This window comes from Phacochoerus africanus, chromosome 10 (assembly GCF_016906955.1).
Source record: "Phacochoerus africanus isolate WHEZ1 chromosome 10, ROS_Pafr_v1, whole genome shotgun sequence".
Taxonomy (NCBI): domain Eukaryota; kingdom Metazoa; phylum Chordata; class Mammalia; order Artiodactyla; family Suidae; genus Phacochoerus; species Phacochoerus africanus.
The window spans coordinates 1,759,211-1,774,381 of record NC_062553.1 but is presented as its reverse complement, the minus strand read 5'-3'; the positions used below and the strand labels follow the sequence as shown (position 1 = coordinate 1,774,381).

The following is a 15,171-nucleotide window of genomic DNA, read 5'->3' as shown; positions in this document are numbered from 1 at the left end:
CTGCAGCGTGTGGAAATTCCTGGGGCAGGGATCGACTCTGAGACATGGCTGCGGCAACTCTGGATCCTTCACCCACAGCGCTGGGCCAGGGCTCACACCCGCATGGTGGCAGACACAACGCCAGATCCTTAACTCCATGCACCACAGCGGGAACGCCTCTTATTATGTTTTTAATTTGAATTCCTCTGCACATGCAAACATAGGAATATGTCAAACATTTTAATATACTTATTTTCCATTTGGACTCTCTTCTGTGAAGTGCCTGTTCAAGTTTTTGCCTACTTTCTATTGCTCTGTATGTCAATTTACACACACACACACTTCTCCCGATTTTGTTTGGGATTGCATTTAATTTCTCTAACCTGCACCTTCACAGCACCGAGTTCGAAACCCATGAACTTGGCACCCACCATTTATTAATTTTTTGTAGTAGCATTTTGTAGTTTCCAGTGCAGAAGTCTTACGTATTTCATTTGATTTTTCCCTAGATTTTTTTGGCCACACTTGCAGAATGTGGAAGTTCCCAGACCAGGGACTGAACCCAGGCCACAGCAGTGACCCAAGCCACTGCATTAACAATGCTCCCTAACCCGCTGAACCACAAGGGAACTCCCTGGTTTCTGCCTAAATTTTGATGGTTCCTGATGCTACTGTAAATGGTTTCAATGAAAATTTTCTTTTTTTGCCTTCGTTTTTTAAAAAGTATAGTTGATTTACAATGTTCTGCCAGTTTCTGTTGTACAGCAAAGTGACCCACCCGGCCATATGCACCTATGTATATACACACACACGCACACATTCTTTTGCTCACATTATCCTCCATTGTGTTCGAGCACAAGAGACTGGATGTAGTTCCCTGTGCTGTGCAGCAGGACCCTCATGGTTCCTGTCAGATTCGCTCTCGCTGAGCCACCACAGTCCAGATGGAATAGTTTGCATCTACCAACCCCAAACTCCCCGTCCGTCCCCTCCCTCCCCCTCCCCTGCCTGTGAGTCTGTTTCTGTTCTACAGATAGGCTCATTTGTGGCGTATCGATTCCACATACAAGGGATCTCCTACGGTATTTGTCTTTCTCTTTCCGACCTGCTTCACGTAGTATGAGAATCTCTAGTTGCAGGCATGTTGCTGCAAATGGCATTATTTTGTCCTTTTTATAGCTGAGCGGATTCCACTGTGTGTACGCATCACATCTTCTTAATCCGTTTCTCTGTCGACAGACACTGAGGTTGTCTCCGTGTCTGGCACATACCTAAGTGCTACGAACATATGGGTGCATATATGTTTTGATTATGGTTTTGTCCACAAATACACACCCAGGAGTGGGATTGCTGGGTCATATGGTAGTTCTATACGTAGTTTCTGAGGTGCCTCCATACGGTTCTGCACAGTGGCTGTACCGGTTTCCATTCCCGCCAGCAGTGCAGGAGGGTTCCCGCTTCTCCACACCCCCTCCAGCGTGTGTTATTTGTAGACTCACTAATCATGGCCATTTTGACCAGAGTGAGGTAGTACCTCATTATAGTTTTGATTTGCATTTCTCTAATAATTAGTGATGTTGAACATTTTTTTTCTTTTTTAAGGGCTGCTCCCGCGGCACATGGAGGTTCCCAGGCTAGGGGTTCAATCGGAGCTGTCGCCACCGGCCTTCGCCAGAGCCACAGCAACGCGGGATCCGAGCCGCGTCTGCAGCCTACACCACAGCTCACGGCTACGCCGGATCTGAGTCATGTCTGTGACATACACCACAGCTCAGGGGAACGCCGGATCCTTAACCCACTGGCCAGGATTGAACCTGCATCCTCATGGTTGCTAGTCAGGCTCGTTACCACTGAGCCACAACGGGAACGCCCACATTTTAAGATTTTGATGTCCTTTTTAACATTTTCATGTTTATCCTTTTGCTGTTCCTTGGGTTTATCATCACTTTCACGAATAGGGTTTTTCCCCCCTTTTGATCTGTGTATTGGCTTATTTAAGTGATTACTTTCCAACTGTGATTTCCTCCATCCTGTATCTTCTTATTTCTTACCTGTTTAGAGGTGACCTTTCAGTACTTCTTTTAAAATGGGTTTGGGGAGTTCCCGTCGTGGCGCAGTGGTTAACGAATCCGACTAGGAACCATGAGGTTGCGGGTTCGGTCCCTTGCCCTTGCTCAGTGGGTGAACGATCCGGCGTTGCCGTGAGCTGGGGTGTAGGTTGCAGACGCGGCTCGGATCCCGCGTTGCTGTGGCTCTGGCGTAGGCCGGTGGCTACAGCTCCGATTCGACCCCTAGCCTGGGAACCTCCATATACCGCAGGAGCAGCCCAAGAAATAGCAAAAAAAAAAAAGACAAAAAAAATTAAATGGGTTTGGTATTGCTCTATTCTTTCAGTTTGTTTGTTTGTTGGATACATTATTTCTCCTATTCTGAATGGTAATCTTGCTGGGCAGAGTCCCCTGGCTGCAATTTTGCCCTTTTAGAGCTATGAATATATCTTACCATGCTCTTCTGATCTGCAGTGCTTCTGTAGAGAAAACAGCTGAGAAATTATCCCTTATGATTAACTTTTTTTTTCTTGCTGCCTTTAGAGTCTTCTAACTTTTGCCATTTTCATTATAATATGTCTTGGCTTAGTTCTGTTTGGGTTCAATTTGTTTGGGGCCCTCTGTGCCTCTTACATCTTGCTGTTTCCTTTAGATTTGGAAAGCTTATCATTTCTTCACATATATTTCCATCTCCTTTTCTTTTTCTTCTCCTGGAATCCCTATTATGCATAGATTGGCAGGCTTTGTCTTATCCCACAGATCTCTTTATACCGCTTTCATGTTTTTCCACCTGGTTTTCTGTCTGCTGTCCTGATCGGGTGATTTCCATTACTCTGTCTTCCAGGTCACTTATTCATTCCTCTGCATTAGTCACTCTGCTGTTCAATGCCTTTGACTCAGCTTTCATCTCTGCAAGTGAATGTTCCAATTTTTTTGGCTCCTCCTTATAGTTTCTCGTTCCTTTCTAAAGTAATCTGCATCACTGTTCACATCTGTTCTTAATTCCTTCAGCATATTTCTGTTGTTGTCTTTATAGGGCCGCACCTGCGGCATATGGACGCTCCCAGGCTAGGGGTCAGATTGGAGCTGCAGCTGCCAGCCTACACCGCAGCCATAGCAATGCCAGTTCCTTAACCCACTGAGGGAGGCCAGGGATCGAACCTGCATCCTGATGGACACCAGTCAGGTTCATTACCACTGAGCCACAACAGGAACTCGTCCTCCAGGGCTTCATTACCTCCTTTTTAGACTCCGTGTCTGTTAGTTTGCAAAGTTCTGCTTCACTGTTGCTCCTTCAGGGGGATTCTCCTGTTCACTTACCTGGGAATGGTTCCTGAGCTTCTTCCTTTTGCTTATACTTTTCTTATTCTGTGAGGTTACAGAAAATAATTATCTGCTGTAGTCTTGGAGAGGATTTAAACGTGGGACTGTCCCCGGGAAGCTTGTGAGGGCTTCCTACTGGGTTTTTTGGCGTGAGGGCTGCTCTTGGTTTGGATGCCTGCTGTCTCTTTCCTTAGTGTGTGCAGGCTGTCATCCCCCGACAGGTAGTGTGCCCGTGTTCGGCCTGTGCATGCTTCCAGGGAGATGGAGGCGATGGGCAGGGCCTCTAGGCGGTGCCTGGTTGCCAGGCCCTTGGCAGTGGTGAGGACCCACGGGCAGGTGGGCATGCAGGCCTGGTTACAGAGCCCTGGGTAGTGGCAGTGACCTCAGGGAGGTGGAGGCGGTGCCCAGAGCCTTCGGCAGTGGCGATGGTGAGGCGTTTGTGTTCCCGGGGGGGGGGCGAGGGCAACGGGTGGTGCTTGGCTGCAGGGCCCTCCTCTGTGGCGACCACTGAGCTTGGCTGGGGCCACAGGTGGTGCGGGCAGAGTCCAGCTCCGGAGTCCGAGTGGCTGGGGCATTCTGCACGGCCCGGGAGCCTGCACAGAGAAAGCTGTTCCTCCCGGGGTCCCACCCTCCTCCTCTCGTGCCCCCCCCCCCGCCCCAGTGGCACCTTGCTTCTCCTGCTCTGAGCTGTGCCACACGGCGCCCTCGCCCCTCAGGCTGTGCCCACAGGGCCACCCCTAGTCCTCTCCCTGGAACCGACCCCCAGGGCCTGAGTCTCAGCGCCCAGCCCCCGCCCGAGCATCTCAGGCTCCGGAGTCCAGGCGGCGGTGCACGCGGCCCGTGGGTGGGGGGGGGGCGGTTTGGGGAACTGCCGCACTTTTCTCCGGGGCTCCTTTCCCGGCTCAGCTCCCTCTCGGTCCCGTCCTCATCGCTCGCCGGCGCTCTTTTGTTGCAGCCTTTGGAGGGTTGAGGTCTCCTTCCAGCGCTCAGTAGGTGCCTGTGCAAACCGCCCCCCGCGTCGGTGGGTTTGCCTGTGTCTGTGGGAGAAGGTGAGCACCCCGTCTACTCCTCCATCTTCATCCTGCCTCCTCCCTTTTGGGGCCCCCCACAGTATATGGAGTTCCCCAGCCGGGGATCAGAGCTGAGCCAGTTATGACCTACACTGCAGCTGTGGCAATACCGGACCTTTTTTTTTTTTTTAATCTTTTTGCCATTTCTTGGGCCACTCCCGTGGCATGTGGAGGTTCCCAGGCTAGGGGTCGAATCGGAGCTGTAGCCACCGGCCTACGCCAGAGCCACAGCAATGCAGATCCGAGCCGCGTCTGCAACCTACACCACAGCTCACAGCAACGCTGGATCCTTAACTCACTGAGCAAGGCCAGGGATTGAACCCAAAACCTCATGGTTCCTAGTCGGATTCGTTAACCACTGAGCCACGATGGGAACTCCAACACCGGATCCTTTAACCCACCGTCCTGAGCCGGGGATCGAACCTGCATCCTGGGGCGGCAGACACCATTGACCCTGTTGTGTCCTAGGGGGAGCTCCTAAAAACGTTTTCATCTTCTAATTACTTCTTACCCAATTGGTGTCATATTTAATAAGGTGGCCAATTCATCACCCGGTCATCTAGCGGGTCTACACACACATGCTGTGGTCATGGGTCGGGGGTGGGAGGGGCGGGGGGGGAGGAGGAAGAGATGAGCTCAACAGAGTCAGGACCCGCACCTGCTGATCGACCGTGAGCGGAGAGGCACAACACAGAAGTAAGGGCAAAGGAAACACTTCTAGGTTCCCTGTGGGAGGCCAAGAATACAGAATAAGCCCTAACCACTTCTGTCCCTCTCATGAAGCCAGACTGTAGCTGCTGGTGTCCCAAGGCAGTTACGCAAACACGTTCACGACAGTTCCAAGAAGAGCCCACCTTATTAAGACCTTCATGGACGGCGTGCGAGACTGACGCACCACGCACACAAACTCTTGCTGTTAAGTGGAGAAGACGGTTCTGAAGGCCCCTGTTCTGGAATATTTGTCCCCTGGCACAAAGCAGCTGAGCTCAGCGCTGAGAAACAAAGGACTTGGAAATCAATGACACTGCGAACTATTTCACTTGATTTTATTTATTTTTTTGGCTGCTGCTGCTGTGGCATACAGAGGTTCCGGGGCCAGGGGCCAAACCTGCACCACAGCAGTAACCAGAGCCACAGCAGTGACGACGCTCGAGCCTTAGCCCACTGAGCCACCGGGGAGCTCCCACAAATCATTTTATAAACTGTCTTTCACTCTCTCCCTTCAAACTGCAGAGGATGTTACAGGAAACACGTCATTAGGTGGAGAGAAACCGGACCAGGAGATGAAAACCGCACTGCCCAGTGCCCAGCGCCCAGCCGAGGGCCAGGCCCCCTGGGTCCGGTCGAGGCTTCACACAACCGGGAAGAGGAGCCAGGACAGCAGGAGGCCGCCCACACTCAACTCAGACACCAGGGCCCGCACGAGGGCGAGCCAGCGGCAGGCCCGCTGAGAGGGCGCGGGGACAGGAGCAGGCACCTACCACAAACCTGCTGTGCACTTTTTCTAGGAGTGTTTTCTCATTGAGGGCCATGGCTTCCCCTTTCCTCCTCTTTATCCTTTTCTTTTCCAGCTTTTTACAGGCATACATTTTTCCTGTAGCTCGCACTTGACAGGCACAAACCTAGGTTAAAAGAAGAAAAAAGGGTTTCTAGGCACCCGAGAGCTCTGGGGCTACAAAAGAAACGGTTTTCTCGAAGACAGTTCCCGCTGGTAAGGAGCAGCCGGAGTCTGCTGGGCCAGGACCTCAGCCCCGGACACCAAGCCAGCTCTCGTTAACGGCATCAGCTTCCAAGGCCCCCTTGTACGTGCATGTGCAAGAACACGCACCTTGCTCTGCCCCCACCTCTGGCCACTGGGGAAACTGGGCTTATAACATACAAGAGACAGTGTTTTATAACCTCTGCCTTGTCTTTTTAGAGCCGCAGCCGCGGCACATGGAGGTTCCCAGGCTAGGGGTCCAATCAGAGCTGTAACCGCCCGCCTTTGCCGCGGCCACCGCAACGCGGGGTCCTTAGCCCACTGAACACCCAGACGGGTGCCCGTCGGGTTTGTTTCTGCTGAGCCAGGCGGGAGCTCCTGTAACTCTTTTTACCTTACGGGGTGACTGTTTCCTCATTAAAAGCTTCTCCAGGGCGTGACTATGACAGTGCTGAGGTAACCACCTCCCTTCCATTGGGGCCTGGCCCCTAAGCACCCGCCAGCGCCACCTCTAACTGCAGGTAAACGCCTAAGGCGGGAGCGAGAGGAAACGGGCCAGCCGCTGCCTCCTCCTCCCCGCCAGGGAGGCCAGGCCATCACCCCTCCTGAGGACGAGGCCCAGGTGGTGAACCCAAGGTCGCACAGCTGGACGATGGCATGGGACCTGATGTCAGGCCTGCCCGCCTCCCAGTGACTGCACATCCCCCGCGCGCCGCGCCTCTAAAGCCACGAGCAGAGATGCCCACCAGCGCCCTCTCCCCCACGCTGGGACTAGGTCTGCATAAGGGAACATGAGGCTGTGGACAGAGTAAGGCCCCATGTTTGCCTTCCAAACCCACTGCGAGAAGGGCAGGCCTGGGAAAAGTGAAGGCGCTGCTGGGATCTGGGTGGAAAGGGCACAGGCGTCTGCATCGGTCCCAGCGTCCCACAGGCTTCCGGCCAGAACGCACTCTGCGCCCCTCTGGGCGAGGTGCGCGGACCCGGAACTCGTCTGTGAACCACCAGTGGTTCCTCTGTCCACACACGCACTTGTTTGGAAGTACAAGGAAGCGTGCTAAAAAGTAATCTCTGAAGTCATACATCAAGTGAGTCAAGTCCTTTCCCAGCAGGTGCATTTGCTAACATGTCCCCGGGGCACCTCCTCTACAAACCAAACATGTGGCTCTAGGGAGACCTCATCCCTTGTAAACACAGACCTCTCTCCTCTGCTCCGCGCTCTGGGCCTGGACGTCGCGAGAGGCAGGACGCGTGAACTGCAGGGAGCAGATAATGTCCTGCTCCAGGAGGCACGTGGACAGAGGAAGGGCTCCTCACGGGAGCTTCTGTTACAAAGGCTCACAACAGGCCTTTGGCCGGATTATGCAAAATATCCTCCACGGTCTCCAGACCCCCCCCCCCACCGAGGCGCACCCCTCGGGTTCTCCCGAAGCAACAGCTACGGGACCAAGGTCCTCCCAGGTGGCACTGCCAGCGGATGACAGGTCTCACTGGTGCGCTTTGCTCTGGAGCCAGCGCTCTAAGTCATGCTAAGGGAGCTCGGGTGGCTGTGGCTGTGGCTGTGGCCTTCGCCTGGATCTTGGGGCACACGTGACTTCGATCCCACGCGAGCACTGTGGCCTGCTGCCGGCTCGACGTACCGGCTCAGTTCCGGGGCCCGCCTGGCTCTGGAGACCGAGCAGGGTCTCTCCAGAGGACTGAGGGACAGGCAGGAGCTCCCACGTCACCCAGACAGAAGTGCAGGTGGTCCCTGTCCGCCCAGCGCAGTGGTCCCCATCGAGGAGAGGAGAGCCGTCACGTTTCAAGACCGTCTCTCATGAACATGGGGGTTGTAGCTCCAGGACTTTCCCAAATTTACACATTTTCTAGCACATTTCAGTGTAGGTACAAGGTACCTATATGTCCAGAGTTAAGCTGAAGAAGCATATTTAACAATATACTCTATTCCATCAACTTTGAGGCTAGTCCTAGTTATAAAAATGGAGCAAAAGGAGTTCCCATTGTGGCTCAGTGGATTAAGAACCTGACTAGTATTCATGAGGATGTGGGTTCGATCCCTGGCCTTGCTTAGTGGGTTAAGGATCCGGTGCTGCCGTGAGCTGCAATGTAGGCTGCAGACACGGCTTGGATGTGGCGTGGCTGCGGCTGTGGTGTAGGCCGGCGGCTACAGCTCTGATTCAAGACCTGGCCTGGGAACCTCCATGTGCCTCGGGTGTGGCCCTAAAAAGACAAAAAAAAAAAAGAAAGAAAGAAAAAAGAAAGAAAGCAAAAGGAGTAACAGAAATCCCATGGTATGGGAACATAATAATCTTTTCAACCAGGACAAACTTACCGAGTTTGAACGCTGCCTATGGGAACACAACTTCTTAAGATGCATGACGTGCAAAGGTAAAATCACAGAGACAGTCAAAGGTTTTTCCAGCTCTCTGAATTTTTTCAAAGCCTGAGGCAAAGTACCTTCATTCAGTCTTAATTCTCACGGTTGCTAAAATTATTTCCCAAATGCAGGCAGGGATAAGTGCCTTGGCACAGCTGACCCACGACCTGACATGACGCCTTTCAGGCATCGTGCCATCAGCTTTTCCAGAAGACACGGCTCGTGACCGCTCTCTATGGCTTACCTCTCCGAATCCGCCTTTTCCTAGAACTCTGTAGTGTCGGAATGTCTTCTTTGTTACTGGTTGCCTAATCGATTTAAAAAAAGGGTTCAGGTCTCACATCACATTGTTACTTTGAGAGAGAAGAGCCGGCCCAGCGCTTGTCCCGGGCTTTTTCGGGGACCACGCGGCCAGGACGGGGTGCCTGTGCCCAGGGTCTGCGGCCCCCGCAGGGCGGCTCTCAAGACAGGCACGGGAGCGCTCCCAACCGCCCGGAGGCACTGGCGGTCGACGCGCGAGGGCCCGGGGATCCTCCCGGCAAACACGAGCCTGCCGCCCAGCGGCCCGCAGCGGGGAGTAGGGTCCTGGGCGCGGCTCCCCCGGCCCGCCCGACGGCGCGGGAGGGGGCCGACGTCCGCGGTGGGCCGCCTTCTGAAAAAAGAGCCTCCAAGTGATGTTTACAGCAAGTCTCACAAGAAACCCGCAGGAACCAGAACCGGACATGGGGCAAACCAGTCACAACAGCGGTAACGATGCTGTCTGAAAACTTATTCGACGAGCCGACCACGTCGTCACACACGCCCCTCAGGCGACCCCAGCAGTCCAGCGGGGCGGATCCTCTGACCGCCTCTCCTTCATAGAAGGACCTGAGGCCCGGACGGGCCCGGACAGGCCTGGGGACACGCCGTGAGGACGAGGCTGAGCAGGGGCGGAGGCGGCCAAGGCCCAAGCCCTGCATCCGGTACCCGTCGGCGTCTAGGACACGTGATTTCCTAACTACTGCACCGACAGGCGAACTGCCACCTTAAAACAGTCAACCGAACCAGAAACCGTGTAATAATTTCTGGACAAAAATACCCCGTGCCCACGAGATCCAACAGCACGCGACAGGTAGAAAAGTACAAAGCAACTGGTACGCAGAATAAGTTACTACTTGTTCTCACCGAATTTTAAATTAGAACATACCTTTCCAGCCATTTCCACTGTAAAAACCGAGTAAAATAGGAGCTTTCTTGGTATTCTCCAAATGGTTCTCCACTTAAATAGTGATGGATAGCTCTAGAAAAAGATTACATGCAGTCATGTACAGCTGTTGCATTACAAAGTGAGAAACAACCGTCTTTTCGTGCGTTAATGAGCACCAGATACGGGAGAGTGGACAGTCAAAACAATTCTACAATCTTTTTGTTTGTTTGTCTTTCTAGGGCCGCACCCGCGGCCTATGGAGGTTCCCAAGCCAGGGGTCCAATCGGAGCTGCAGCCACTGGCCTACACCACAGTCACAGCCATGCGGGATCAGAGCCACATCTACAACCTACACCACAGCTCACGGTAATGCCGGATCCTTAGCCCGCTGAGCGAGGCCAGGGATCAAACCCACATTCTCATGGACACTACTTGGGTTTGTTACCACTGAGCCAGGACGGGAACTCCACCTTTTTACTTTTTTTTAACGACCGCACCTGCGACATATGAAGCTCCTGGGCTACGGGTTGAATCAGAGAGGCAGCTGAGCCTCTGCTACAACCACAGCGACACAAGATCCAAGCCACATCGGTGACCTACACAGCAGCTTGCAGCAACGCCAGGCCCTCAACCCACTGAACGAGGCCAGGGATCGAACCCGTATCCTCATGGAGACTATGTAGGGTTCTTAACCCACTGAGCTACAACGGGAACTCGCTGTTCTCACATATCTCATATTTTACAGTCTATATAAATTAATGACTCTAGTCAGCTTCCCAGTGTATCTAAACTTCACTTCCCAATACTCTTCAACCTCAGAAACAACAGACTCTGTTTCACTGACCTAGTCTGCCAGACAAATCTACTGCACACAATTTTTAAAATTATGCCATTTAAAACCGTGCATCAGCTCAATACTGTTTGGGGTTTTTTTGTTTGTTTTTGTCTTGTTAGGGCCGCACCCGAGGCATATGGAGGTTCCTAGGGGTCAAATCGGAGCTACAGCTGCTGGCTTATGCCACAGCCACGCCAGATCCTGTTCAACCTGGCTCAGCCCCATGGTGGAGGGAGGGAGGGGACAGAGAGGCGGTGGAGCCAGAGAGCTGTGGACCGGGATGGAGGTGGGCTGCAGGCCGTCCTTGGCGGCTCGGTCACGCCCTGGGCCTGGCCTCTACTCCCACAGCCTGCACCACAGCTAGACGCACGCAGGACTCCAAAGCTGGCCTCGGGCCTCAGGTGGACACGGGGTTCAGCTGTCTCCTCCCAGCTCTGCTTGATGACTGAGACGTACCCCAGACTCAATGTTCCCCAACAGACAAGTTGCCTGCGCCCCACAGCCTCTAAGCCTCTCTGAAATCCCTTTGCCTCTCCCCATTGTCACCGTCGCCCTCTAGTCCGGGCCACCGTCATGTTTCTCTGAACTGCTGCGGCCTCCAGCCTGGTCCCTCTCCCACGACACCCTCTCATCTGCAGCAGAGCAATCTTTAAAAACACTGACTGCTGGAGCCACACTTCTCCTGGCCCCGAGTCGCAGCTCCCGAGTGTGGGTGCGCACTGGCCTCCAGAAGGGCCCAGGAGCCTGGTGAGCGGGGATGGGGAAGCTGACGGAGGCCGTGTGCAGTGCACAGTGCGCGGAAGGACCTGGGCTCGGGTGCCCGTCGCCCCGTCGGAACTGCTCCCTGGCCCGCCTCGCCAGGCTCTCTCTCCCAGGTGCCTAGGCATTCGTGCCTCCCCCGGCCCCGGCCGGCGGGCATGCAGCAGTCTGTCTCCCTGAGACCCCCTCCCTCCCCGGGCGGGGGAGGCGCTGGAGGGTCCCGCCCCTCCCTGCCAAGCCCTCGGCACTGCGGTGGGCTGAAGAGCGACCCCAGGACACCCAGGCCCTAATCCCTGCCACCCGTGAGCGTGGCCGTTGTGGCTGACGGCAGGGTGCTGAGATGAGCTCGTCCTGGGTGACCGGGCAGCCCTCTGTGCAACCACAAGTGTCCTGTACGAGAGGGAGGCTGAGGGGGGTCTGGACACACACGGGCTAAGAAAGGGACACAGCGTCAGATGCTGAGAGACTTGAGGGGCCGCACTGCCCGTCTGGAAGGGGGAGGAAGGGAGCCAAGAGGTGCGGCTCCAGAGGCTGGGAAGGCCAGGCTTGTTCCCTGAAGCCTCAAGGGAGCACGGCCCTGCTGACACCCTGGTTTCTCCCCAGTGACTTCCGACCTCCAGAAATATAAGAGAACAAGTGAGCGCTGTTTTAGACACCAAGTTGGTGGCAATTTGCTGCAGCAGCAGTAGAAACTAATACCGGCTTCTCGGTGACTCCACTTGGTTAAAAGCTCCCATGGGTAACGGACTGGGTCACTCCTGTTTTTCATTTTGTTCCCAGAACCTACATCAAAGACAGGCAGATAGCAGGAGCTGAGTGAGTGTTTTCTACGGAGTCCCCTGGTGGCCTCAGCACTGTCACTGCAGTGGCTCTGGTTGCTGCCGTAGCACAGGTTCATTCCCTGGCCTGGGAACTTCCACATGCTGTGGGCGCAGCCAAAAAAAAAAAAAGGTTTTCCAAAGAGTAACTAATACACCAAGGCTCTGGAGCTGACATCGAGGTGTCTCAGGATGGAGACTCAAGTCACTGGGGCTTTGTTTCGTTTTGTTCTCTATTAACCCCAACCCACTGGAAGGCGACCATCAGGGGCTGAAACGCATTCCGCCAAAGGTATAAGCTGACGTCCTAAGGCTGCCCCCAGTAAGCGTGACCTGAGATGCAGGTGGTAGAGAGGAGGCGACACTGAAGCAGGGCCAGCCCTCACCCACCGGGGCTGCCGTCGTCCGAAGAGGTGAGAACACAGCGACAGAAGCCCGGGCGGGGGGAGAGTGACAGCGAAAGAAGCTGCAGGGCTGCAGCTGCGTGCCCCGGAGCGCCCAGGACACCAGCCACCAGTGGGAGCTGCTCGAGGAAAGAAGGACCCGCTCTAGAATTCTCAGTGTTGTAACCCTGCTGACACCTCGATCCCAGTCTTCTGGCTCCAGAACTGCGAGGCAACTAGTTCCTCTTGTTTTCAGCCACCCAGCTGGTGGCACTTTGTTATGGCAGCCCTGGGAATCCGACAGTTCCTGGCAGAGCAGACACCCAATGAATGTTTGCTGAATGAATCAGCTACACGCGAATGTCCACATAAGTGTGCAAAATGACTGCATTTTGGGCCAGGTCACTGCAGAAACCACTCTTCCTTCCTGAGTGCAGAAGGAAGCTGAATTCAGCCACAGGGCTCTGACTGAGAGCCGGCCTGTCATGCTGCAAAGATCTGCAGGAAAAATATTTCCACCAAGTGCCGAGGTCTAAAAAACACATTTTATAGGACTCCTCTCGTCCTAGAACAAGCATTCTGGATGGCTGAGCAGCCCGGCCACAGCCGGGACTGGCTGCACTGCGCCCACTTGGGACCTGGGCCTCTTGGGCAGCTATGCTAGCAAAGGGCACCATTTTCATTTGGAAAGGATGCTGACAAGAGCTTGTCCCCCACGGAGAAGGCTGCAGAGTCCCCACCCCCACACACCTCGTGCACTCCTCGAAGGCATCCTTGGAAGGGGCCTCCTGCAGCCTCAGTCTGCACTCCTGCACGGCTTGGGCGGGCACCTCCGCGAAAGGGGCTGCCAGGTCCTAAGGAGGCAAAACCAGACCATGACGATTAGGGGTTCACAATCCACCCACGGGAAAGAGAGCCTAATGCCCCTCGTAAACAAATTACCCCAAGTCGGAGCCCAGCCTGCCAGGTGAGGGCGCTGCCTGCCTTGGGGGACTTCCCCACACATCGCCGAGCAGCGTGGACAGCAGGGCCCAGGACACACCCGACACCCACGCGCACAGCAGCACCAGCCACAAACCTGAAGGACCCGCACAACCTGTGCCCATCGATGGCCGGCTGGATAAACACAACGTGGTCCATCCAGACGGCGAGGGGGTTCTCACACCTGCTACCACCTGGATGAACCCTGAGGACACTGCCCTAAGGGACATAAACCAGTCCCAAAAGGACAAGTTTTACTGTACGACTGCATTATGTGAGGTCCCTAGACCAGTCCGATGCAGAGACAGAAGGCAGGACGGCAGCTGCCAGGGCCGGGAGCCGGAGCTCAGCAGGACAGGCCGGGTCCAGCTTTGTCGGATGGAGAGAGGTCAGGAGCTGGGCCGTGGGGCTGGCTGCACAGCCGTGTGTGTGCACTTAACCTGCTCAACCGCACCCCAGAAGCGGCTACATTGGGGCATTTTCCGTTTGGGGTTTTTTAAACCCCACACTCAGCCACGCACACATCTCCCCTCATGGAAACAGCACGTGCGGTTTTGTCAGTGCATGCTGACACCCGCGGGACCCCCGGGTTTTCTTGCGAGACCGCGTGGGTTTCCAGAGGGTGGGTTTCCGCCCTCTGCAGCACGGTAGTTGCCACTCTTCTCCACTGCAAACGCCGCTGCCGTGAACACCTTTGTACAAGTGCATCTTACAGTTTAGGTTCCCGGAAGGAGAATTACTGCTTCAAAGGGCACCCATTTTTCACATTTCTATTTGTTGCAAAACTGCCCTCAAAAATTCCACATTTTCACCGAAATGTCTCCATGCACAAGTCTCCCATCCTCTTAACCCTCATCCAGAGAATTCTGGAAAGAGAAAACATAGAAAACTGCTTTCCAGATCTACTGAAAAAAATACACAGATCCTGTCCAATTGTACATCTGTTGCTGGAAATGAGAAGAGCATTCTATACCAAACTCTAGCCACGCTGATCACGGTAAAACTTTGTTTTCTAGGGAGTTCCCATTGCGGCTCACCAGGATAAGACCCCAACTAGTATCCATGAGGACGTGCGTGCGATCCCTGGCCTTGCTCAGTGGGTTAAGGATCCGGCACTGCCGTGAGCTGCGGTGTAGGTTGCAGACGCAGCTCGGATCCCGTGTTGCTGTGGCTGTGGTGTAGGCTGGTGGCTATAGTTCCGATTAGACCCCTAGCCTGGGAACCTCCACATGCCAAGGAAGCGGCTCTAGAAAAGACAAAACAAAACAACAAAAAAAGATACTGCACTAGTGATAGAAATATACAAGAAAACTCACCTTTCCCCCCAAACCCAACAGCACTGTTATAATTAACAACGGTTCATAGCTGTCACTTTGGCTGCATACTCCAAGTGAGGCATCATGTCATTCAGTCTCGAAACAACCCCATGGGAGAGGCTCCAGAAGCTGCAGAACGTTCTGGTACACTCAGAGCCAACAGCGGGGAGCCAAGTCTGAACCACGCCCTTCCCAGACCAGCCTACGAGGCAAGGATGAGGGCGTGCGTCCCCTCTCCCATTTCAGAAAAGAAGTTTGTTCATTCATTTATGCCACAAATACGCCTAGTTCCAGGCACAGGACAAAGCAGAAAACAAGATAAAATTTTCACAGAAGACAAAGCCATGAAATTCCAGCACTTGTCTCAAAAATACATGTTTTAAAGATATAACTCTCAGTA

The 15,171-nt window shown here is 54.2% G+C and overlaps 1 protein-coding gene across 5 annotated transcripts in view; it reads right to left on the bottom strand.

Moving 5' to 3' along the window:
- Positions 1-15,171, bottom strand: part of GRK4 (G protein-coupled receptor kinase 4) — a 53,052-nt gene that overhangs the window by 15,957 nt on the left and 21,924 nt on the right. For 4 of the 5 annotated variants that reach the window (XM_047798472.1, XM_047798474.1, XM_047798475.1 and 1 more), the window contains 4 exons: positions 13,225-13,328; positions 9,680-9,772; positions 8,738-8,801; positions 5,902-6,042 (listed from right to left, as the gene is read on the bottom strand). In XM_047798472.1, coding sequence (XP_047654428.1) covers positions 5,902-6,042; positions 8,738-8,801; positions 9,680-9,772; positions 13,225-13,328 — 402 coding nt within the window. Of the gene's footprint in view, positions 1-5,901; positions 6,043-8,737; positions 8,802-9,679; positions 9,773-11,972; positions 12,057-13,224; positions 13,329-15,171 lie in introns of those variants that run through there. The other variant, XM_047798476.1, reaches the window with a different exon arrangement.